Source organism: Anomaloglossus baeobatrachus, chromosome 4 (assembly GCF_048569485.1).
Source record: "Anomaloglossus baeobatrachus isolate aAnoBae1 chromosome 4, aAnoBae1.hap1, whole genome shotgun sequence".
Classification (NCBI taxonomy): Eukaryota; Metazoa; Chordata; class Amphibia; order Anura; family Aromobatidae; genus Anomaloglossus; species Anomaloglossus baeobatrachus.
In genome coordinates this window covers 424,848,440-424,874,539 of record NC_134356.1, presented here as the reverse complement: position 1 = coordinate 424,874,539, position 26,100 = coordinate 424,848,440, and the positions used below count along the sequence as shown (strand labels likewise).

The window sequence follows — 26,100 nt, the reverse complement described above, 5'->3', positions numbered from 1 at the left end:
TCTAATGGTCACTACTCCCTGCAGATTCTTCAGTATCTCTCTAATGCATTCGACATTGTGGATCACCAACTCCTCCTCACTATGCGCCACTCTATCGGGCTCAAGGACATCGTTCTGTCTTGGTTCTTCTCTTACCTCTCTGACCGCTCCTTCACTGTATCTTTTCCAGCTCCTCTTCCTCTCCTCTTTACCTTACTGTCAAGGTTCCACAAGGTTCAGTCTTGGGCCCCCTTCACTTCTCTCTATACACTGCTGCTGTTGGACAAACCATTAGCAGATTTGGTTTTGATTACCATCTGTATGCTGATGATACCTAATTATACACCTCTTCTCCTGACATCACCCCTGCATTACTACCTAATACCAGTGATTGTCTGCTGCCTCTAACATCATCTTCTCTATCTATCTAAAACTGATTCTGTCAAAAATTGAACTTTTCATGTTTCCTCCCTCGCCTAACCTTCCTAAAGCCAATATTATCACTTCTGTGTGTGCTTCTATTATTAATCCCCAGCAGCTCCCTCTTGGGGTTATATTTGACTCAAATTTCTCCTTTACTCCCCAAGTCTGATCACTCGCTCGCTCATGTCACCTCCACCTCAAAACAGCTCTAGAATTTGACATTTTCTTACTGTGGACTCTGCAAAAAGTCTTACCTTTTGCTTTTCTTCAGTCTCACGTGTATTAATGCAATTCTCTACTAATCGATTTCCCTATTACTAAACTCTCTCCAATCCATCATGAATGCTGCAACCAGGATCATTTTCCTCTCCAACCACTTCACTGATGTTGCTACCCTGTGCCAGTCATTGCACTAGTTGCCCATCCGCTACAGAGTCCAATATAAACTTACCACTCTCACCGACAAAGCGCTCCACAGATCTGCAATGCCCTACATCTTTCTCATCTCTGTCTATCGCCCTACCTATGCCCTCTGTTCTGTTAATGACTTAAGACTGACATCCTGAAAAATCTAAACCTCCCACTCCCGTCTCTAAGATTTTGCGTGAGCTGCACAAATTTTCTGGAATGTACAACCAAGAACAATTCAATTTCCAACATCCACACTTTTGAGCGGGCCCTAAAAATGCATTTCTCTAGACAGGCCTATCACCTCACCTCACTCATCTAACTATTCCCATTCTGCACTTTACAAAATGTTCTTCCAATCCTGGTCCCCCGTAACATCTGGTTGCATGCCCTCCATGTAATTTTTTGCACTCGTCATCTGTACTTATATAAATTCTGTCTGGTGACCAGTTCATGCAGCCAGGGCTGGCGTCAGCACCCAGCACACCTGGGAAAGTACTGGGGCCCTGGACCGCCGGGGGCCCACTCGCCGACGGCAGGGGCGGTGGTGTAGTCTGCCGCCGAGTTCTGGGTACCGCAGTGGCGACAACCGCACTTTCCTGCACGCAGGGTGTCACTCCCGTCCCACAGATGAAGAGAAGGTGCCTGCAAGTACCCCATACACTCTAGCATCTACCATGAAGATAGGAGCCACAGCACTAACATCCCGCCGAGCAGTATGTCCCCCCAGAACTGTCTGCCCCCACCACAGTGCTGTATACCCACCAGAACTGCGTGCCCCCACCAAAGTGCTGTATACCCCAGAACTCTGTCCCCTGACCCCAGTGCTGTATACCCCCCCAGAACTGTCTGTCCCTTGACCCCAGTGCTGTATACTTTCCAGAACTGTCCTTTGACCCCAGTGCTGTATACCCTCCCAGAACTGTCTGTCCCCTGACCCGAGTGCTGTATACTTTCCAGAACTGTCCTTTGACCCCAGTACTGTATACCCTCCCAGAACTGTGTCTGTCCCCTGACTCCAGTGCTGTTTACCCCACCAGAAGTGTCTGTCCCCTGACTCCAGTGCTGTATACACTCACAGAACTGTCTGTCCCCTGACCCCAGTGCTGTATACCCCACCAAAAGTGTCTGTCCCCTGACCCGAGTGCTGTATAACCTCACAGAACTGTTTGTCCTCTGACCCCAGTGCTGTATGTCACCACCAGAACTGTCTGTCCCTTGAGCCCAGTGCTTTATACCCTCCAGAACTGTCCCGTGACCCTAGTGCTGTACACCCTCCCAGAACTCTGTCTCCTGACCCCTGTGCTGTTTACCCTTCCAGAACTATCTGTCCCCTGACCCCTGTGCTGTATACCCTCCCAGAACTGTCTGTCCCCTAACCATAGTGCTGTATACCCTCCAGAACTATCTGTCCACCCACTCCAGTGCTGTATGCCCCCAGAACTGTATGTCCCCCCCATCTCAGTGCTCTATAACTCCTCCAGAGCTGTATACCAGCCGCAGAGCTGAATGCCCCCCTCTAGAGCTGTATGTCCCCCTATTGCTGTATATCCCCAGCCTTTCCTGTGATGTATATACAGCAGTGTCAGTGTGCCCTGTGCGAGGCCAAGTCTGTTAGTCATGGCCACCAATAAGCGCAGCACAGCCACATGCCCGGGAGGAGCTGGATGGGCGACAAGTGGGGGAAGTAAGTGAGGCTGACGTCAGCATCCCCATATTAAAAATATCTCTAATGCTTATGTGTCTGTATGTATGATGTACATAGCTATGTATGTCAGTGTATATGGCGGTGTTTATATTTATGTCTATTTAGATGTATTTTTGTGAATTTGTCTTTAAAGATGTCTATGTACGTATGACTGTCTGTGTATGTGCGTGTCTATGTGTGGATGGGGCCCACTGAGACTCTTTCGCCCAGGGCCCACAAAAATCTGTGGCCGGTCCTGCATGCAGCTGTATTTGACTTTCCTATCATTATATTGATGGCTGGACCATATCTGACAAGCATTATTTTTTTAAACCATTTACCTTTTGTGCCTCCCCTATTTCCTCATAGATTGTAGCTTGCAAACAGGCTCCTCTATTCTTTTGGTGTCTATTGAGTTTTATTACTCTGTAATGTCTCATATGTCTAAAAAAAAAAAAAAAGTGAGCTGGAGTATGAGATGGTATACATGGAACTTGTGAGACCATGTTCACACTGGCCATTAGACAAAGCGAAACCAAGGGAAAAATTGTGAAAACATACCCTGCTGTAACTAAATAAAAGCATAGTGCATATAAACATAGGGTACTTAGTAAACACTGTTTTTGATCAAAAAAAGCATAAAGCTATCCCACCAACGCCAAGGTGTACCCAGTTGGGATAGTACCTACACTCTCTAATATTAAAACCTTACCATGGGCCTATTTTAATATTAGAGAGTGTAGGTACTATCCCAACTGGGTACACTTTGGCGTTGGTGGGATAGCTTTATGCTTTTTTTGATCAAAAACAGTGTTTACTAAGTACCCTATGTTTATATGCACTATGCTTTTATTTAGTTACAGCAGGGTATGTTTTCACAATTTTTCCCTTGGTTTCTCTTTGTCTCATATGTCTGTATATGTCCTCTCTGAATTGTAAAGTACTGCGGAATATGTTTGGCGCTTTAGAAGTAAAAATTATTATTGTTATTATATCAGCATTTTGTTAAAATGCGGTATTTGTGCAAAAGGAGTAAGGCGTTCTGTACTAGGCTGGTAAAAGGAGCTCAGAGAGTTCTAATGGTCCATGGGTTAGGAGGTGAAAAATACATGATTTGCCCCAGGCGCTGGCAACCTGTGATACACCACTGCTTATTTAAGTCAATGTAGTATTATTATTATTATTACACCAAAGTCAGCTGCGATCCCATGCTGTAACTGTAATATCTGTATACTCCCTTTTGGTTTCTCCCCTGACCCAGGAGATGTGGTATGATCAGACCATGTCCCTGTACGGTCAGACACGGCCATTATACAGTACACAGCAGGGACACATTAAGGCTCTGTGCCCACGTGTGCGTATTACATGCAGTTACGCTGCGATCTGCACTGCAGCGTAACTGCATGCGTCCTGCGTCCCCAGCACAATCTATGAAGATTGTGCATAATCCATGCCCACGTTGCGTTTTAGAACGCAGTGATTTGCATGCTGCCAAATCGCTGCGTTCTAAAAAGCAACATGTCACTTCTTTCGTGCGCTTTGTATGCTGTCTCCATTCTGTCTATAGGGAGAGGCAGCATCCAGAGCGCACGAATTCTGCAGTCGGCAAAGTTTCAGAACGGAGCTTTTCAGCTGCGCTCTGAAGCGGACATGCAGTGGCGTTACGCTGCTGTGCAGAACGCACACACGTGGGCACATAGCCTTATAAGGTTATCTCAGCACAGGAACTTTTTTTTTATAAACACATCTAATTGAGTAACTTATTATTATTCCAAGATCTATCGATTAAAATGAACTTTGTTCATGAGAAAACCCCTTTAACATACCAGAAGTCAAGTGATTTCTACGAATCACAGGGAGGGATGCCGAGACAATGATCTAGTTTATATAGATATGTAATTAACCCATCAGTATGCCTTTTTAAAGAGTTTGGCTTTAAGTACTTCAGATCAATTAATGCTTGGTAGCTATAGCTTCTGAAATTATAGAAATAATGACTAACCAAGTACCTACTTTTTTTTTTTTGTTCTTCCAGGTACCGAGCTCGTGTGGAGAAGGTTGAGTCACCCTCCAAGGTTCATGTGTTTTACATTGATTATGGAAATGTGAGTCCACTTGTCTCAGTTATAGGATTATTCACTATATAAAATGTGTGACAACAAGGCCTAATGAGCCAGTTATCAGTTAAACCCATCCATGTGAAGAGTGTAATACTTGAAATGCAGTTTAAGGCGTAAAGTTTCTCCTTGTGGAGTGTGTCAAGTGGGTACGAGGAGACTTATAGGCCATGCAATGCTCCATTGGGATTTAAATATGCAGAGATGAAGAGGACAGAAACTTTAGTACCACCTTTTGGAAGTAGCAGTCCTAAAAAGTCTATATTGACTCTTTAAAGGGCATTGCCATATGTCTCCATATACCTTTTTGGCAGTATCCACAAGGAGAAACTTCACCCATAGTCACCTATCAGAGGCCTCTCACCCATCCATCAGTTCTCCTGCTTTGCACAGATCTGGCGCGAACGCCACAAAACAAGTATCTGCAAGTGGAGTTTTTGGTTTGGCTTCCTATCTTAAGTCCTGTTTCAAGGCCCTTTGAGGATATGTCTGATCTCTAAACTCTGCAAACCTTTGCTAGTCTTAATATTCTTGGGTATTAATGCCTTGTTGATTGTTCCACTGAATAATCATTTGGAAAATCTCTTTATTTTTTTGCATAAATATACAGAATCTTACAAGTAAAAGCCATTTTAACTAAAAACGTGTATAGGAAATTCTAGTATGACAGAGCCAGATCAAGACGTGATCTGTAGTATGGGACTGCTGGATCCCACCTACCACAAGAAGCTTTTTTTCCAGGTCTTGTTCTGTGGCTTCGTTCACACTTCGGACTGCTCTCTTAAACATATCATCGCCTGAGTAAAACTATAATCAGAGGTTGTGATAATACATATCTTTATAGTGACATGTGTAAACATCAAGCATTGAATCTGTATTATGTGAATTTGCTCCTGACCCAGCATTAACTGGCAGTGACCTCACCTGAATAGCAGATAATATTGCATTCAAAAGCATTAACCTGCTGAAGGGATTAGGAAGCCGACTCTTCCCAAGCTTGGAAGGAGATCTAAATCTCCCAGGTCTCTGTATTATATATATTACATAAATAAATTTCCTGCATGGTCCCTGAGGACTCATAAAAAACGCTCAATTTAATATATTTCCTCAGATTGAATCTTTTCACTCTGCCGCAGTATGAAGTAGGGCAGTGTCTCCGATTAGAGTAAATCTGGTCTGTTAGCAAACAAATAAACCCATTTCCAGCATTAAGAGAGATGAACTTTCCTAACACCAGCCAGAGCCGTCTGTGAGCCTAACAATTATGTGAGCAATTACATTTTATGTATTTAATGTAGCAGAGAAACTACTAATATACAATTCCTACACAGACGACGTTTTTCCATCATGCTGATTGTTTTTTTTGGGGGGGGGGGTTTCTGTGAACTCCTAAAATATGTGGATTTGTTTATTAGTTTTATTGAGGAATATATCAGTTGCAAATGTTTTTTGACTAATTCATTCTTATGTTGCTCTGTTAAGATTTACACTGTTGTGGAATTTCTTAAATGTTTAATATTCCCATTTGTAATTTCCCTACTGTCCCCTTTTATGCTTTAAGGCGCTGTTCATATAACATTTTTTTGGCCTCAGATTAAGGTATATACCAGGAGTAGAGATGAGCGAACCGGTCCCGGTTCGGCTCGAGGCCGGTTCGCCGAACGGGGGTCCCGTTCGAGTTCGGTTCGTCGAACGTTCGACGAACCGAACTCGAACGTATAGGCTATAATGGGAGGCAATCACAAACACATAAAAATGCATTATAAATGTACACAAACAGTTAATGAACATTGCCATAACACTTACCGGTCCTCGCGATCCCTTCTGCACTCTGTCTCCTGCCGCTATTCCATCCGATGATCGCTGAATCCTCCCGGTGACCTGCACTGCCAGCAGAGAAGCAGGACCTATCGTGACGTCAAAATAGCCATGTGACCAGTCACGTGGCTATTATCTCATTGGCTACAGACTGGTCACATGACTATGACACGTCATGTAGGACCTGCGAGTGCATCTCTCCGGTACACGGTGCACATATGTGTATCGCCGTGTACCGGCGACATGCTCTAGCACACGGTTGACTCCCCGTTCCGTTAGGGACCGGCTGACACAGCCGGTCATTAACGGAGATCACCGTTGCCATAGCAACGCAGTTAGCGGTGACGTCACCGCTAACCGCGGCTCCGGGAGCACCGTTGCTATGGTAACGCGTCTGTCAGCGTTACCGCTAGCAGCCAGCAGTGATCACTCACGGAGTGAAGGCTGCACGCTGCTTCCCGATTGTAGTGAGCATTGTAGTTAGGATGGAGGTTCCCCAGCCCCAAGTGATGCCCCTCACTACAATCGTCACTACTACTACACTAGAAAGAAAGCAGACAGAAGAGCAGGATCGTGGAGGGCTGACAGGGGTAATAAAGATGGAGTCTCTAATGTGTCTGTGTATTTATTTCTATTAAAGTATTTTTTCTCTGTGTGGTGTCTTTTTTTAACCCTTTATTGGAGATTCTTAATGGCCGGGTCAAACGTGCCTGACATTAAGAATCTCTGGCTTAATACTGGCTGGTAAAACAAAGCCAGTATTAACTCATGATTACCCAACAAGCCACCCGGCTCCAGGGCTGTTGGAAGAGTTGGATACAGCGCCAGATGATGGCGCTTCTATGAGAGCGCCATTTTCTGGGACGGCTGCGGACTGAAATCCGCAGCAGAGGCGCCCACAAACCTCGGGCTAACCTGTGCTGCGGATTCCAATCCCCAGCTGCCTAGTTGTACCCGGCTGGACACAAAAATAGGGCGAAGCCCACGTCATTTGTTTTTTAATTATTTCATGAAATAAGTGAAATAATTAAAAAAAACGGGCTTCCCTATATTTTTGGTTCCCAGCCGGGTACAAATAGGCAACTGGGGGTTGGAGGCAGCCCGTGGCTGCCAGCTGTACCTGGCTAGCATACAAAAATATGGCGAAGCCCACGTCATTTTTTTGGTGGGCAAAAAACTTCTGCATACAGTCCTGGATGGAGTATGCTGAGCCTTGTAGTTCTGCAGCTGCTGTCTGCTCTTCTCCATACAGACAGACAGCAGCTGCAGAACTACAAGGCTCAGCATACTCCATCCAGGACTGTATGCAGAAGTTTTTTGCCCCCTGAAAAAATTATGTGGCTTCGCCATATTTTTGTATGCTAGCCAGGTACAGCAGGCAGGTACGGCTGCCCCCAACCCCCAGTTGCCTATTTGTACCCGGCTGGGAACCAAAAATAAAGGGAAGCCCTTTTTTTATTATTTCATGAATTTCATGAAATAATTAGAAAACAAATGACGTAGGCTTTGCCCCATTTTTGTGTCCAGCCAGGTACAACTAGGCAGCTGGGATTGGAATCCGCACCACCGGTTGGCCTGAGCTTTCTGGGCCCCACTGCTGCGAATTGCAGTCTGCAGCCACCTCAGAAAATGGCATTTTCATAGAAGCGCCATCTTCTGGCGCTGTATCCAACTCTTCCAGCACCTGCCTGCTATACCTGGCTAGCATACCAAAAATATGGCGAAGCTCACGTCCTTTTTTTGTAGCTTTTTGGCAAAAAAAAAAAAAAATGCTTCCCTGGATTTTCCATTGCCAGTGAAGGTAACACCAAGCAGTGGGGGTTAGCAGCCAGTAGCTGCTTGGATTACCCTTAGCTAGCAATACAAAAAATGCAGTGGGAGCTAACATATATTTTTTTTAATTATTTATTTAAATAACTAAAAATAAAATGGGCTTCCCTGTATTTTGATTGCTGGACATCACAGTGCTGTAAAAATAAATCTTTAAAAAAATGACGTAGCGCTCCGCGGTATTTTTGATTCTCAGCGCAGATAAAGCAGACAGCTATGGGTTGCCACCCCCATCTGCCTGCCGTTACCTTGGTTGGCAATCAAAATACAGGGAAGCCCATTAATTTTTTCTATTTAAAAAAATAGTTAAAAAAAAAAAATTACGTTGGGTCCCCCCATTTTTGATAGCCAGCTAGGGTAAAGCAGACGGCTGTAGCCTGAAAACCACAGCTGGCAGCTTTACCGTGGTTGGGGATCCAATGTGGAGGTCCCCTCAGGCTCTTTTTTATAATTATTTTATAAATATTAATAATTACACAATAAAAGTAGGGGACCCCCCAAATTGGATCACCAGCCAAGGTAAAGCGGACAGCTGTGGTCTGGTATTCTCAGGGTGGGAAGGTCCATAGTTATTGGGCCTTCACAGCCTAAAAATAGCAGGCCGCAGGCACCCCAGACGTGGCGCATCCACTAGATGCGCCAATCCTGGCGCTTCACCCCAGCTCATCCCGTGCCCTGGTGCAGTGGCAAACGGGGTAATAAATCGGGTTGATACTAGCTGTAAAGTCACCTGAGATCAAGCCCAGCAGTTTGTGATGTCATGGCGTCTATTAGATACCCAACATCATAAACTGTCAGTACTAACAAAAACAAAAAATCGACAAAAGAAATTTATTTGAAAAAACAGTCCCCAAAACATTTCCTCTTTCACCAATTTATTGTAAGAAAAAAAATAAAGGGGTCCCACGACGACTCTGGACCGTCTAGAATATGGGGGGGAGACACTCAGGGAACGTATCCCCCATTTTCTAGGAGTGCGGACCCTTCATGTGAGGAGTGTGGGTGCAATGAATCTGCACTCACTCTCCCCGGGTCCACAGCAGCAGAGTCCATGTCGTAATGGTTGCTACCAAAGCTGCAATGCCCTGCTCATGAGGTAAGGGCATGCCTAATCAGGAGAACTACTGTAGAGGAAGCTCTGCTCACTGGTATATAGGTGCTCAGAGGTAATAATAGATAAAATTAGTGAGTAACCTCGGCACTCTATATCTCCCAGACTAAGTCAGTAAGTCACAACGGATAGTAATGCAAAATCACTCTTTATTGGTCCGTATTAAGAAAATGTTTTTTTCATAAGCATATATGTTTTTGTCCAAAACAAGTTACAAATGACGTTTCGGCCTGAGCCTTCGTCAGATTGGACTTATCTGCATGTAATCATGAAAAATGACAATAATCAGTATCACATAAGAGTGAGAGAACAATAACATAAACTCGAACAATGTAGAGGTACAATTGGGATGCAGCAAAAAAATTGCAACACAGCAAGAAATGAAACACATGATACAAATGTCATAATACAGTACAAGGACAATATAATAATGACAAATATGGGGTCAGAGTAGGCTTAGACAGCTCTGGTACGAAAGAGATGTCAATCATAAAGTAACATGTGCAGTAGGTGTAGAGCTACAGTGTGCATGGCAGAGCTAATGGGTAGACCGACCATAGAAAAAGAACGGAGAAAAAGTGGAGAAAAAGTGGAGAATAAGTGGAACATAAGAGGAGAAAAAGTGGAGAAAAAGTGGAGAAAAAGTGGAGCATAAGAGGAGAAAAAGTGGAGAAAAAGTGGAGAAAAAGTGGAGCATAAGAGGAGAAAAAGTGGAGAAAAAGTGGAGCATAAGAGGAGAAAAAGTGGAGAAAAAGTGGAGAACAAGTGGAGCATAAGAGGAGAAAAAGTGGAGATTAAGAGGAGAAAAAGTGGAGAAAAAGTGGAGCATAAGAGGAGAAAAAGTGGAGAAAAAGTGGAGAAAAAGTGGAGCATAAGAGGAGAAAAAGTGGAGATTAAGAGCAGAAAAAGTGGAGAAAAAGTGGAGCATAAGAGGAGAAAAAGTGGAGCATAAGAGGAGAAAAAGTGGAGAAAAAGTGGAGAAAAAGTGGAGCATAAGAGGAGAAAAAGTGGAGAAAAAAGTGGAGAAAAAGTGGAGAAAAAGTGGAGAAAAAGTGGAGAAAAAGTGGAGCATAAGAGGAGAAAAAGTGGAGAAAAAAGTGGAGAAAAAGTGGAGAAAGTGGAGAAAAAAATGGAGAAAAAGTGGAGAAAAAGTGGAGAAAAAGTGGAGAATAAGAGGAGAATAAGAGGAGAAAAAGTGGAGAAAAAGTGGAGATTAAGAGGAGAAAAAGTGGAGCATAAGAGGAGAAAAAGTGGAGAAAGTGGAGAAAAAAATGGAGAAAAAGTGGAGAAAAAGTGGAGAAAAAGTGGAGAATAAGAGGAGAAAAAGTGGAGAATAAGTGGAGCATAAGAGGAGAAAAAGTGGAGAAAAAGTGGAGCATAAGAGGAGAAAAAGTGGAGAAAAAGTGGAGCATAAGAGGAGAAAAAGTGGAGAAAAAGTGGAGAAAAAGTGGAGAAAAAAGTGGAGAAAAAAGTGGAGAAAAAAGTGGAGAAAGTGGAGCATAAGAGGAGAAAAAGTGGAGAAAAAGTGGAGAAAAAGTGGAGATTAAGAGGAGAAAAAGTGGAGCATAAGAGGAGAAAAAGTGGAGAGAAAGTGGAGAAAAAGTGGAGAGAAAGTGGAGAAAAAAATGGAGAAAAAGTGGAACACCCTTTGGTACCTTTCATGTGGCACTAAGGGGTGCTTAGCTTTGTATTTAGCCAAAAAAATGAAAAAAAAATGACGTAGGGTTCCCCCTAGTTTTGTAGCCAGCTAGGGTAAAGCAGACGGCTGCAGCCTGCAGACCACAGCTGGCAACCTCACCTTGGCTGGTAATCCAAAACTGAGGGCACCCCACGCTGTTATTTTAAATTAAATAAATAATTAAAAAAAAAAACACGTAGGGGTCCCCCAAAATTGGATCACCAGCCAAGGTAAAGCAGACAGCTGGGGCCTGATATTCTCAGACTAGGGAGGTCCATGGTTATTGGAATCTCCCCAGCCTAAAAATAGCAGGCCGCAGCCGCCCCAGAAGTGGCGCATCCATTAGATGCGCCAATCCTGGTGCTTCGCCCCAACTCATCCCGCGCCCTGGTGCGGTGGCAAACGGGGTAATATTTGGGGTTAATACCAGATGTGTAATGTCACCTGGCATCAAGCCCTGGGGTTGGTGAGGTCAGGCGTCTATCAGATACCCGACATCACCAACCCAGTCAGTAATAAAAAAAAAATACACGACAAACACATTTTTATTTGAAAAAACACTCCCCAAAACATTCCCTCTTTAACCAATTTATTAGATTGAAAAACAAATCCAGGTCTGGTGTAATCCAAGGGGTTGCCATGACGATGCACACTGTCCCAGTCAATGAAGAGCAGGATGTTCCCCATTGGCTGGGAGAGCAGTGCAGTGACCTGAGCTAACATCAATGGGTCAGCCCAGGTCACTGCAGGGGGGTGACAAGTGCTGCTGTCAGTGAGGTACATTACCTGCGCTGATCTCCAGCACTGCCGACAGCCCCTGTCACTGAGCTCAATGACCGGCGCCTTCACATCAAGTATCGCGAGAGGTCCGTGACGTCACCGCCAGTGTCAGTCTCGGGTCGGAAGCGATAGGTGATGTGACAAGCGGCGGCCATGGAGGACAGTGACAGCGCTGAGGTCGGGATGGCGGGACTTCATCACCGCAGGTAAGCCGAGCGAGCGAGCGGGCGGGCGGGCGGGCGGGGGGGGGGGGGGTGGATGTGTGTGTGTGTGTGTTTGTGTATGTGTATGTATGTGTACATGCCGCGGGCAGGAGGGGGTGGAGCGAGCTGAGCGGGAAAGTGTGGGCTTCCTGCACGTAACTAAGATAAACATCGGGTTACTAACCAAAGCGCTTTGCTTGGATACCCGATGTTTATCTTGGTTACCAGCTTGTGGCAGGCTGCCAGCGATGGCTCCTGCTCACTGTAGCTGTAAAAAGCCCTGCTTTTTGCTGCTAGAACCGTTCTCGAACGTATCTAGAACTATCGAGCTTTTAGCAAAAAGCTCGAGTTCTAGTTCGATCTCGAACAGCCCAAAAATCACTCGAGCCGCGAACTGGAGAACCACGAACCACGAACCGCGCTCAACTCTAACCAGGAGACCACCCCTATGTTTATGATACATGGATTGTGCCCTACTTTAAGGCTGGGTCCACACGGGGATTGCTGCGATCCCCTCGCATGACATTCGTCTCACGCTGGCAGTACAGCAGAGCCGAGTGTCATGCGAGTGTCCTGTGATCGGACCTCAGCTGCGAGGGGTGGGTCGGTGCTGCGGAGGGGAGGGCCGGCGCTGAGGAGGGGAGGGAGGGATTTATCTCCCTCTCTCCTCCATAGCCGGCTATTGCTATTCTCGCACAGCACTCGTGTTTCATTCCTCTGTTTTCCATTAGGTCGGTGATTTCACATAATTAAAAACTGACTATCTGAACCCTTCTAAGCTTAGCATAGAAACAGGAAATTTCTTTTCCCTGCATGAGTCATCACTGTAAAGTCCCTGGCAGGGGGATGCAGAGAGCAGCTGGTCAGGGGTTGAAGGGAGGGATTCATACAGGGACAAGAGATTTCCTGTTTCTACATAAAGCCAAGGAAAGAGAAGAATTTACTTGGTAGAATGGCAAAATGAGAAATTATAAGTACACTGTGTCATATAATATGATTGCCATACAGTGTATCACAAGGGAGTCCCCCCCTCACATTTTTGTATATGTTTTATTATATGTTTTCATGGGACATCACTGAAGATATGAAACTTTGATACAATGTAAAGTAGTCAGTGTACACTTTGTATAAGGATAAGGACATGGTGCGAGTGGAATGCGATAAAAAATTGCATTCCACTCAGATCAATGTTACTCTATGATGTCGATCCCACGTGCGATTTTTTTTCAGTCCTAATCGGACTGAGAAAACAATCGCAGCATGCTGCGCGTGGAATCCAATTTGTTTTCACTTGCACCTATACAAGTCTATGGATGTGAGAGAAACATTGCATTGCACTCATATTACACCGAAGTGCATTGCGATAGTCACATCAGCTGATAATGGAGGAGATAGGGAGATTAGTTCCCTCCTCTCCTCTGCAGCTGTGCTCCGATCGCAGGATCGCATCACGCTATAATGACACTCTGCTTACACTCATAGCAGAGCGGGAGTCAGGGGTCATTAGCATAACGCATCCAATGCTCTCGCATCAAAAGCTAAATGCCCGTGTGACCTTAGCCTTATTGTGTAAATTGGGTGTGCCCTCTAAATTACTCAACACACAGCCATTAATGTCTAAACAACTATGAATGAGTACACTCCTAATTTTCTGTGCCCTCTAAATAACTAACACACAGCTATTACTGTCAAAATGACTCGTTAATGTTACAAGGTCTCATGAACGGGGAGCAGGTGTGTTACATTTGGTGTTCTCGATCACACTTTCTCCCTGGTCATTGAAAGTTCAACATGGCACCTCATGGCAAAGAATACTCTGAGAATCTGAAAAAAAGAATTGTTGCTGTACATAAACATGGCCTAGGTTATAGTAAGATTCCCATCGCAACTGAAACTGAGCTGCAGCACGGTAGCCAAGACCATACAGCAGTTTAATAAGACAGGTTCCACTTAAAACAGACCTTGCCATAGTCAACCAAAGAAGTTGAGTGCATGTGCTCATTGTCATATCCAGAGGTTGTCTTTTCAAAATAGACATATCAGTGCTGCCAGCATTGCTGCAGAGGTTAAAGGGGTGAGGGGTCAGCCTCTCAGTGCTCAGACCATACACTGCATCAAATTGGTCTGCATGGCTGTGGTTCTACAAGGAAGCCGTTTCTAAAGATGATGCACAAGAAAGCCCGCAAACAGTTTGCTGAAGACAAACAGACTAAGGACATGGATTACTGGAACCATGTAATGGGGTGTGATGGGACCAAGAAAATTATATTTTGGTTTAGATGGTGTACACCAGGGGAGGAGTACAGAGACAAGTGTGTCTTGCCTACAGTGAAGCATGGTGGGAGGAGTGTCATGATTTGGGGCTGCATGAGTGCTGCTGGCTGTGGGAAGGTACAGTTCTTTGAGGAAATCATGAATGCCATCATGTACAGTGACATACTAAAGCAGAACATAATCCCCTTCCTTTGCAAACTGGGCTGCAGGGCAGTATTCCAACATGATAGCAACACCAAACACACATCCAAGACAACCACTGTCTTGCTAAAGAATCTCAGGGCAAAGATGCTGGACTGGCCAAGCATATCTCCAGAACTAAACCCTATTGAGCATCCATGAGGCATCCTGAAATGGAAGGTGGAGAAGCACAAGGTCTCTATTATCCACCAGCTCCATGATGTCGTCATGGAGGATGGAAAAGTATCTGGAGATCACAATTCAGGCTGTTTTTTCAGGTCCTCGGGCACGTGATCACTGGTACACACCAGAGAATCGTGATCACGTTGCTGAAAATGGAAGCGCCGGTAAAACAAATGATTCATCTCCCACCTGGCATGATCAAACATGTCAGATGGGAGATAAATCTCACCCAGTGTGGCAGAGTGCCACCCCCCACCCCTGGACAACCCCCCCCCTCACGATCACCCAAAATAGCCGCTGACTGTGTTGCGCATCCTCCTCCTCTGATTTCTGACCGTCCCTGGTCCCTGGACATGTGAGATGAGGCAGAAATGTCGTCCCCAGGTCCAACCAAGTCACCCACTGTCAATCCCCTGTCCCGTCAGTACCTCTTGCAGCCTCGATCCCCCGCCAACCCTCCTTTTCCTTGTCGTCAGAAAAAATGCTGGCCACATGCACAGACAGTGGCTCTCAGCCTGCTCTGCACTCAGTGACAATGAGCTTACTGTACTCACACTGCTGTGCTGTGGAACTGGGGAGTGTGGCTGCAGTATTCTCAGGTCACTGCAGCCACACTGCACACATGGAGGGCCTGCTCTTCCGGAGACTAGGGGAAGCATTCTCTGAGCATATTAGCTTATTCTGCAATGAGGTTACTAGTAGCAAGTCATTCTGCCTTCAGTTGGACCCGGGCAGTAAAAGTGCAGTATTGTCAGGTCACTGCAGCCACATTGCTCACATGAAATGCCTGCTATTCCAGAAAATGGTGGATACGTTCTCTGAGTGTGCCCCCATATTCTAGAAGGTCCAGAGTCGTCAAGGGACCTCCAAAATTGATTATGACGGACCGGATTTTTTTTTTCTTTTCAGTAAATTGGTGAAAAGGGGAATGTGTTGGGTAGTGGGTTTTTTTTCAAATTAATTTTTTTTTTTTTTTTTTTTTTTTTAATTTATTACTGACTGGGTTAGTGATGTTGAGTATCTGATATACGCCGTGACATCACTTACCCCAGGGCTTGATGCCAGGTGACATTACACAGCTGGTATCAACCCCATATATTACCCCGTTTGCCACCACTCCAGGGCAACTGGATAAGCTGGGGTGAAGCACCAATATTGGCGCATCTAATGGATACGCCACTTATGGGGCAGCTGCGGTCTGCTATTTTTAGGTTGGGAAGGGCCAAATAACCATGGCCCTTCCCATCCTGAAAATAGAAGACCCCAGCTGTCCACTTTACCTTGGCTGGTGATCCAATTTGGAGGGATCTCACTTTTTTTTAAATTATTTATTTATAAATAATTAAAAAAACAGCATGGGGTGACCTCCAAATTGGATCTCCAGCCAAGGTGAAGCGGATAGCCTTGGTCTGCAGTTTGCAGCCGTCTGCTTCACCTTAGCTGGCTATCAAAAATGGGGGGACCCCACGTTTGTTTTTTTTAATTATTTATTTTTTGGCTGAATACAAAGCTAAACACCCTTTAGTGCCAGATGAAAGTCACTAAAGGGTGCAAGATTTCAAAATGCAGGGGAGTGGGACATTATATATGTGTTTTTACTTCTGTCTGTATATCCATCCAGCCATTCATCCTAGCTTTTTGGGCTATGTGCCCATGATCAGGGTTTTCAGAGTTTTGGACGCACAGTGTTTTCACTGCATACATACAGTAATGCTGCGTTGTACAGTACAAGCACAGTAGAAGGATTTTTAGAACTCTCCTGCCCACTGCGCTTCTTTTCTCTGCAGCATGAACTGACTTGCGGCATGGCTTCCCGACAAGAGTTTTCTCCGCAGCGAGAATGGAGCAAAAGTCTGCACCGGCCTGAACCCTGATCATGGGCACAGGCAGCTGCGTTCTCCTGTGGACAACATTCACATCTCTGCAGGAGGGCAGGCACTAGACGCAGTGTCGCCGGATTGTGGGCACATAGCCTAAAAGTGAGAAATTTGCAGCTAAAGCAACATTTTTGCAAAGTACCTGTGGATTCAAAATGCTTACTATACCCCTGAGTAAAATCCTTGAGGGGTTTAGTTTCCAAAATGGGGTCACTTGTGGGGGATTCTGCTGTATAGGTACCCTAGGGCCCTGCAAATGTGACACGGTGCCCGCAATTTATTTAAACTTTTCCAAAATTCAAATGGTGCTCCTTCCATTCCAACCCCTCCTGTTTGTTTAAACAGAGGTTTTTGACCATTTGTAGGGTATCCCTGCGCTCATAAGAAATTGGATAACAAAATGTGGGGTCCACTTTTTGGTGTTGCCACTTCAAAAAGTGAGAAATTTGGTGCTAAATCATATGTGAAAAAAAAGACAATTTTCAATATGGCAGCCTAATGTTATCAAATTCTGTGACATACCTGTGAGTTCAAAATTCTCACCATGCCCCTAGATAAAATCCTTGAGGGGCTAGTTGCTGAAAAGGGGTCACTTGTTAGAGGTTTCTACTGTTTAGGTACCTTAGGGGCCGTGGAAATGCGACATGGTCCTAAATTCAAATATTGCTCCTTCTATTCCGGGCCCTCCCATTTGTGCAAACAGAGCTTTCTGACCACATGTGGGGTATCGGCGCACTCAGAAGAAATTGGGTAACACATTTTGGGGTCCATGTTGTTGTATTTTTTTCTAAAAGTGAATAAATTGGGTCTAGAGCAACGTTTTTAGGTAAAATTAGTTCCTGTAAAGCATCCGAAGTGTTAATAAACTTCTTGGATGAGTTTTTTAGTACTTTGAGGGGTGCAGTTTTCAGAATAGTGTCACTTTTAGGTATTTTCTGTCACCTAGGCCTCCTCATTCACTTTAAATGTGATGTGGTCCCTAAAAAAATGGTTTTGTAAATTTTGTTGAAAATATGAGAAATTGCTGATTAACTTTGAACTCTTGTAACTTCCTAACCCCAAAATTTTTGTTTAAAAAAATTGTGCTGATGTAAAATAGACATGTGGGAAATGTTACCTATTGACTACTGTATTTTGTGTGACTTAACTGGTTTAAGGGCATTAATAGTTTAAAAATTGCTAAATTTTCATCAAATTTCCGATTTTTTTTTTCACAAAAGAAAAATTATTGTCCTAAATTTACCACTATTGTGAAGTACAATATGTCACGAAAAAACAATCTCAGACTCTCCAAGACCCGGTAAAGCGTTCCAGAGTTATGTCCTCATATGCGTTTTTTTCCGACCACAAAGATGCAGCGTTTTTGGCCCCAAAAATACGCACCCACAGGAAAAACGCATCAAAAAAACATGCATTTTTGTGCGGTTTTTTTATGCATTTTTTTGCTGTGCTTTTGTCCAATGCATTCAATGGGTGAAAAACACAGTGAAAAACGCAAAAAGACTTGACATGCTGCATCTTTGTGATCACCACAAAGACACAGCCAAAAAAAACTGCAATGTGCAAACAACAAAAATAAAATCTCATAGACTTTGCTGGGGAAGGAAATTCATGCAGTTTTGAGACCAAAATTGCACCCAAAAAACGCAGCGTGCGCACGTAGTCATAAAGTGACACTGGTCAGAATTGCAAAAAATGGCCTGGGCATTAAGTTCAAAACTGGCTTCGTCCTTAAGGGGTTAAGGCAGTGGTTGAAAATAATGGTGGCCATACAAAATATTTATACTTTGGGCACAATTTGTGTTGAGTTATTTAGAGGGCACACCAAATTTATTACACTGTTATACAAGCTGTACACTGACTACTTTACACTGTATCAAAGTCTCATATCAGTGTTGTCCCATGAACAGATATAATAAAATATCCAGGAGGAGCTCGCACCCAGCTTCGCCACTCCCTATGTTATGCACATTTTTTTGGAATAATAAATCTATTTTAATGGACTTTGGAGTTGAGCCACCCTTTCCTTCTTCATGGATAGTTCTCATAAAATATTTTTGAAAAATGTGAGGGGTGTACTCACTTTTGTTATATACTGTATATTAAGAGGATACAAACTTTGATAGGAGTGCTACTTTAAGACCTTTTTCCTTACAAATGCTTTAAACCTGTTATATTTGCATTTAGACACACAGTTCATTTCCAATTCCCAGGTGATGATTTGGTAATAATGTCTTTTCTATTTTTACTGCAAGTGAAAAAATATATGTATATTTTGTACTAAGAGCCTACATGGCTACTAGTAAGATAAGTAACCTTAAACCAGAATTCCCAGACATCCACCCTAAGTTTAGGGTGCCCCCCGTCTCTTTTTTCCACCTGATATGGGCAAGTAATGTGCTAAAGGATTATCGGGAACAAGTGCAAGAACACACACACCTTTTATAACTTGTATTTGCTGGAATAAGATGCCTGCTTTTTGCTAGTGTTGATTATTCCACATCCCGATTTACTATTGCTCAGGTGCTCCCCAATGGTCTTTGTTTAATTTCCTGCTGCAGTTGTTTACCTTTTACACATGATGACTGATGCAGCAAATCACTGGCCTCAGTGGACAGGAGGAGACTGCTGAGGCCAGTAATTGACTGCAGCGTTCACATTGGTAGATGAATATAACTGCAGCAAGGTATTAAACAGAACTCTGGGGAAGATGGGAGCAGTGTCGCAGGAAGGGATTTATTGAGTAAACTGCAAAATCGTAGCAAATCGCAATGATGTGTGGGACTGTTCATAAAACATAATATACTTTATTCATCTATAAGTGGGTAAACCGAATAGGACTGATTCAAAAAAGGCCATCAAATTATTAAACCGCATGTTGCAATATACTTTGTATATTAGAGCCAAAATACCCCACAACAACATAATTGATGTGATAACTAATCCCCATATAGTAGAGAGGCCATATTCCTTAAAAAACAGTCCTAAGGCCATGTACACACATTGAGTATTTGGTGAGTTTTTTACCTCTGTTTGTAAGCCAAAACCAGGAGTGGGTAAAAAATGTAGATGTGGTGCCCGTGTTTGTAGTATACTTTTCCTCTGATTGTTCCTGGTTTTGGCTTAAAAATTTTGAGAGAAAAATTCACAAAATACTCAACGTGTGTACGTGGCCCAACTGGGAATATATAAGGAGAGGCCAGTTTCCAATTATCTGGACATGGTCAACCCGCCATAACCAGTGCACATTTCACACATCTTTGTTAGAGGTGACGCGCATCAAGTTTAGTGGGTTAAACAAAAATGTTGGCACTGGCCTGTCTTTATATACTGTTAGGACTGATTATTTTGTTTATTCAGTTATAATATTACATAGTACAGGCCTTATGGCTTACTCTTTTGCAATTTGACAACTTTTTTTAAATTAATCATATTTGGTTTATCCATTTGTTTTGCCTGTGTGCTTGTATGCTTTTTAATCATATTTTATTGAGTCTTGTATATGAATAAAGTTTTATTTTAGAATTTCTATTTTTCATAAGTACCGCACATGAATGCCTTTTGATGGTTGTTTGTGTTTTTGGTGCTTTCGGAAAATATTTATTATTTCTGTTTTTGTAGTGGTATATACTACACCACTTTTAGACTATTTTGGCTGATGGTGAAAAACCTCTGTGATGAGGACCTGATACTGTATGTTGTTGCTTTTCACTTATTTTTTGAGAATGTAAAATACAAAAATATTCATGATGAGGATTACAATAAACTACAAGAAGAAGAAAATCCTGCAAAATAATGTAAAAATGATAGTATATTCTGCCATATGTAACACACAGAGCACTGTACTCACGTGATCCTTTATCAATACTTGCAACATTGACATCTGGTTAATTCTGTCAGTCCAAGCTCTTAATGTCTGTAATGCTGAGTTTACACTTGAGCTTAGTTATTCTCACTCAGATGTTTCGTTCTCATTCCATAGCGAACCTTAGATCTCTCTTTCAGTTTGTGGCTTCATAACAAGATTTTAAACTGACTTTTTTTTCATGTAGTCAACAGAGCTATTTGTTCCCCCCCCCCCACCTTACTGAGGGCAGGCGCAGGCCGCAGGCTGCTCAGCAGGGCAGCTATCAACTTGCAGCAAAGATACCGCTCCGGCCCCCGGATTGCCCCTCAGCTAACGTGTATTTTTGTTCTTGACATCGTTTCATCTCCCAGCTGCCGGCAACCGCCCTCAGCCTATGATTGCCAAGATTAATCCCTTCGTTGTAACCTCTGTATGAATATGCATGCTCGTAGGAATTTACTGTTTATATATAAATGCACTGAGGATTTTGATGGTGGACTGATGAGAGCCTAGCTTCTCCTGTAATGTTGCAGTTTTCTTCCGGTTTTCTTTTGGCTTTGAAATAAGATTGCATACGTTTTATCATAGTATTTCGCCTGTCACATTGTTGTTCTCTTTTGCAGAGAGAGACTGTGCCCTCCACTCGTCTGGGGACCCTCCCAACATCTTTCAGTGTTCGTACACTCCCCGCACAAGCTATAGAGTATTGTTTTGCTTTCATCCAAGTGCCACAAGATGTAAGTATACCGGCCAGGTAGATAGCGTCTGCACTGATGCACTTGTTTACAGTACTTTTAAATGACTATTGTTTGGCCCTTACAGGAAGATGCTCGTGCGGATGTGGTGGATAATGTGGTGCGCGATATTCAGAACACTCAGTGCCTCTTGAATGTGGAGTATGCAGGCGCTGGCTGTCCACATGTCACCTTGCAATTTGCAGACTCCAAAGAGGATGTGGGCCTTGGTCTGGTAAAAGAGGGCCTTGTCATGGTGGAGGTGCGCAAAGAGAAACAGTTCCTGAAACTAGTGAGTAATTCTAAGTATTTTTGAAATTATTTGCCAATTGATGAAATATACTTGATCCTTTGATCTTAGGTCTCAACAATGTACAAATAGTTATTAAAGAAAGAAAAATCTAATAAAATAGTTTATTCTGGTATCCACCAATCCAGAAAGGCTGGAAATCTGGCACTGTTTTTGTTTTGTTTTGTTTTTTATAATTTTAATGGGATAAATTTTTCAACTGACCAGTGCTATCCTATCAAAAGTATTCCTCAGGAAAAAAAAGTGTTAAAATAGTTTTTATTACTATTCATTGATACTGAGTTAACGGGAACCTGTCATGTTGAAAATGCTATCTGATCAGCAGACGGGTTGTTATTGAGTGGGGGAGCTGATCAGATCAAGATACATTTCTGTGAAAAAAATGTAATTAAATCCTGTATTTTATTCATTAAAATCCCTGGTGTTTGTATGAGTCCAATGAGCAGTCCTACTAGTGATTGACTGTCTTCCCTTTATGACTGTGCATGCATAGATAGCTGTCAATCACTAGTAGGACCACCCACTGGACTCATGCTTACAAACAGGAGAGATTTCAATTAATAAAATACAGGTTATACTGGAACTTTTTGCACAATATTATATATAATTTTGCTCAGCTTCTCCTTCTCTATACCACCCTGCCCATAGATCATACTGCATGCACTATGTTACTTCTGGTTCCCTTTAAAAGAGCTTTAATTTTACTGTGGCTTTTTACCTTGACAGCTTTATAATTTCAAATCTATCTTTTTCCTTCTATTTTTATTTGACTGCCATTCACTTATTTTGTCCTCTGGTTATATATGTTGACAATCCCTTCATAAATCATCAAAATCTTACCATGGTAAATGATTTTTAATATGGATGAAGTTCCTAGTAGTAGAAAAGCAGGGACAGTGTACATCATGGAGACTTATTGGCAGGATGCCCAGCTCTCATCAGACAGTGGACCTATGTACTGATTTCCTAGGTAATCCTATAAATATATGGGGGGGAAATCATCAATTTTCAATGTTTGTGTTAGGAAGAGATGGATTCCGTAGCCTGCTACTCTGCAGTGTACAGTTTTTTTCCAGCATCTGAATACAATTTACGGGAACAATGTGCTTCAGCGTATGTTATTGCCATCTGTATGACCCTAGGATACTTATACCCTCAACATGAAGTGACAACTGAACATTTTGTAAGACACTTGTGCTGTGTTAGAAGAAATCCTACCATATTGTGTATATGATTTTCATAGATTATCCAGCACACACCATAAAAAATGAACCTTTAGCAAGATAAGGCAGGCAACGAAAGAGGTGGTAAGCTCTAGGGCAGAGTTAGCAGGCAGGACGGCATCATCTACGTATCGTATTGAGACCGGGCACAGCATCTTCATGCTGGTTAAAGACCTGTTAAATGTGGATCAGCTTTGATTATCACTAAATGTTTTCCTAGTGGATGGTAATGTTTCATTGTGTTGTGTTGTGTGCTATATCAGCAGGCTTGTGAGTTAGCTACGGATGTAACCAGAGTCTAACATCTCCCTGGAAAATTTATCATCCGGCCACTTCAGGACACAAAAAAATAGAACTGACAAGCCGGTGCTGCCCCTACCCTCCCCCTGCACAACTCAATAGCTCATTAACGGACTTATTTACAGGAGGAATTTTGATTGATATTCAGCAGAAATTATTGACCACTGTAAGCCCCAGTGCCCAACTAATGTAAATCAATATGCTGAGAATTCATAGTGCTCAAGAGCTGGGTGCAGCCCCTTATAATTGCATAGACATGATGAAGTGTGTCATGATGAAGCAGACAAGTGACTTCTAATACTAATTACACTAGAATATGTATCTTGTGCCTGGACTTCATATCCATTCTTTAGACTGGGGACCTGTACTGTGTTGAACTTTTTTCCATACCAAATTATCTTTTGCCCTTCATTGAGATCTATAGTTGTATTCTTTGAATCTTTTTATGTGGCTTTTCCAGTCTTTGTCCATTTCGGTCCACATTTGGAAAAGTATAGTTGAATAATAAACCATTAGTTCTCCCCTTGTAGCCTCACTTCTCTCTTGCCAAGCAACCAGAAAAAGCAAGCAACAGCTAAAGAAATGTTTTGATTGATTACGGACTAGTTGCAATTATACACGTTGTTGCAGTTCATAACCTTAATGCATACCTGTCGCTAGAACAGGTCACTTTAATTAAAGGCAAGATTAAAACTAATGGCAGCTAATTTTGCCCAATAAATGGCCACCCAGGCCTCTAATTGTGGAGAAGAAAGGAATGTGTCGACGCATTTCTCTTGTGCTAAATGGTGATTTGGCCTCTCTGAGATGCCTATGGAGGAGGGAAGTTGGCTGATTTAATAGTCTGCTGTAAATAAAATAGTATCAATTATTAATGTTAGCATGGCAGATATCCTGATGACCTGGTTAATTATTTTTATTTGGCACGTTTTGTAGTGGCAGAGGAGTATTCTGGAGCTCAAAACTGCAGAATGTGTGTAGGCAAAAGTGTTTTATTTTCTCCAGTTTGCCTTGTATGAGTGTCTCTATAGTTCAATGAGCGTATTTCTGTCCTTCCTTGTCAACAGATTTCAGGCTATTGTCTTCCTCTCCTCGTGAGTGGGTGTTGATGATGAACAGGGCGGTAATCACAGAAATTGCTGTCCTGGCTAGTCCTTCTAAAAGGGATGTTCCAGTTTTAGGAAATTTTATTCATCGTACAATGAAAAGGTGTACAGTTTTCCCACTATACTTTACCAACTCCCCATACTAATCTAGATTCATTTAGGTTGACATTCTGTATTAGTTTCTGTAGTTTACTTGTGGTTGTCAAAAATCAGAATAAACTGAAAAGGTTAGAATTCTGAAAGCAAGACATTAAAAAAATAATGCTGGTGCTTTGTAAATGAAAGAAAGTTTTTACTGGAACACAGCATTGTATAAGCTGCCATTGGGAGCAATGGTCAACTATGGGGATAGCTCAGTGCAGTATTTCTATTAGCCCTTCCATTTTTAACTAGAGTGGTGCCTAAATGTGACTTTATGGTTAATTCTGTTATGTTTTTTATATCTATGACTTGCTGTCCAACTGAAGAATATGCTCACGTTTTAGAAGGAAGGGTTAAAAGCTTAGCTTTTCAGATCATGTTCTGTACTTGGCTTTCTTTGTTGGCAAAACCAAATTGTCTCCTGTGCGCTTCTGTAATCAGTAGCTTTGTTGGGCTCTGTTACAGCTCTGCAATCAGGGGATATGTTGGCTTATACGTTCCACTGAGCCTCACAAGCTCATGCCTGACACAATAACCTCTTCTCAATAGATGCTCAGATTCCCAGTATCACAGCAGATTGCTGTCAAACTCCACAAGGAGTTACACTTACTGTATATGGTGCACAGAGGCTGAGTTAGTACTATTGCTGGTGTTATGCTTTGTGATTTTGTTCTTGCTTGTAAACTAGCGAATATCTAAATCTTCTCTTTTCTGTTTCTGCAGATTGCAGAGTATGTAAATGCTCAGGAATCTGCGAAGTCTGCAAGGGTAAGTTACTACTGCAATTAATACAATGCCAGAGGGAATAAGAAAGTTCAAGCAAGGGTTAAGCCCCCTTTTTATAGGATTCTTACTATGCGTATTGTATTTGAATTAGCCAGATTCTTGTTGTATTAGTCCAGAGAGAGAAAAGTTAGAGAAAAGTTATCTGTTTTTCTAGTCACAAGCCATATTTTACTATGTTTTTTTTTTTTTAACTTCGTTTTATTAACAATTTCAAACATGGTACAACTGACATTTGCCATATAATTTTACTATGTTTCTTCTTTTCTTTTGTGTGTAGTTGAACCTGTGGCGTTATGGCGACTTCCGTGCCGATGATGCAGATGAGTTTGGTTACAGCCGCTAGAAGGGTGCCATTCCAAAGATGACAGAGACCCCTCCCTCTTCCTGTTTTTCCATCACCTGCTCCCTTGAAGAGAAGTTCCAGCAAATAACATCTGATACATTGGAAGGGGATTACTGGCTTAATCCTGGACAAGTATTTGCATCAATTGAAAACTTCCCAAATATCAGTGCATACGGTTCATACAACACCTGTTAATCTTTATTTTAAGTTTTCTTTTTTTATTATGGAAAATTAATTCCGTGGACTGATATTAGTTTTGTATTTTTTCTCGTAACTCAGTCCTGCGTTTTCGAATCATTTTCTGCAAATTGAATGATGAGGTTTTAACTGTCCAGTCTTCTATATCCCTCAAAATGTAATTGTTGCCTCCCATATCCAGTGTCCAGGGTCATATGTTTTGTCTTGTGTATTTAATGGCTCAATAAAGTACTACGTTCTAATTACATAGTGGTGGTTTCTTCCAATGTAATTCACAGCGTCTCATACTGTTCTTTGCAACATTAAACAGTCACTTCATGAATTTTTTTATCCAAAACAGATGTACAATATAATGAAGCGTATTTATTCCCAAGAGTTATCTAGATATTTGGGCAACAAGCAAATCTATTTTCAACAGACATTAAGAATTGTATTTCTAGTTGCTTTTATTAAAACTGTGTAATACCTATAAATACACATGTACACAGTGAACAATGTAGGAATATAGGTTAAGTTCCAAGTGGGTTCAAGTTTAAAACATCATATCTGTACACAATTGTTCAA

The 26,100-nt window shown here is 42.5% G+C and overlaps 1 protein-coding gene across 2 annotated transcripts in view; it reads left to right on the top strand.

The window, feature by feature from the left end:
• SND1 (staphylococcal nuclease and tudor domain containing 1) overlaps positions 1-25,781 on the top strand; it is a 959,968-nt gene extending 934,187 nt beyond the window's left edge. For both annotated transcript variants that reach the window (XM_075345399.1, XM_075345398.1), the window contains exons 20-24: positions 4,533-4,602; positions 21,019-21,132; positions 21,218-21,421; positions 24,933-24,977; positions 25,273-25,781. In XM_075345399.1, the coding sequence (XP_075201514.1) occupies positions 4,533-4,602; positions 21,019-21,132; positions 21,218-21,421; positions 24,933-24,977; positions 25,273-25,338 (499 nt within the window). In that variant the 3' untranslated portion in view covers positions 25,339-25,781. The remainder of the gene's footprint in view (positions 1-4,532; positions 4,603-21,018; positions 21,133-21,217; positions 21,422-24,932; positions 24,978-25,272) is intronic.
• The last annotated feature ends 319 nt before the right edge of the window (positions 25,782-26,100 follow it).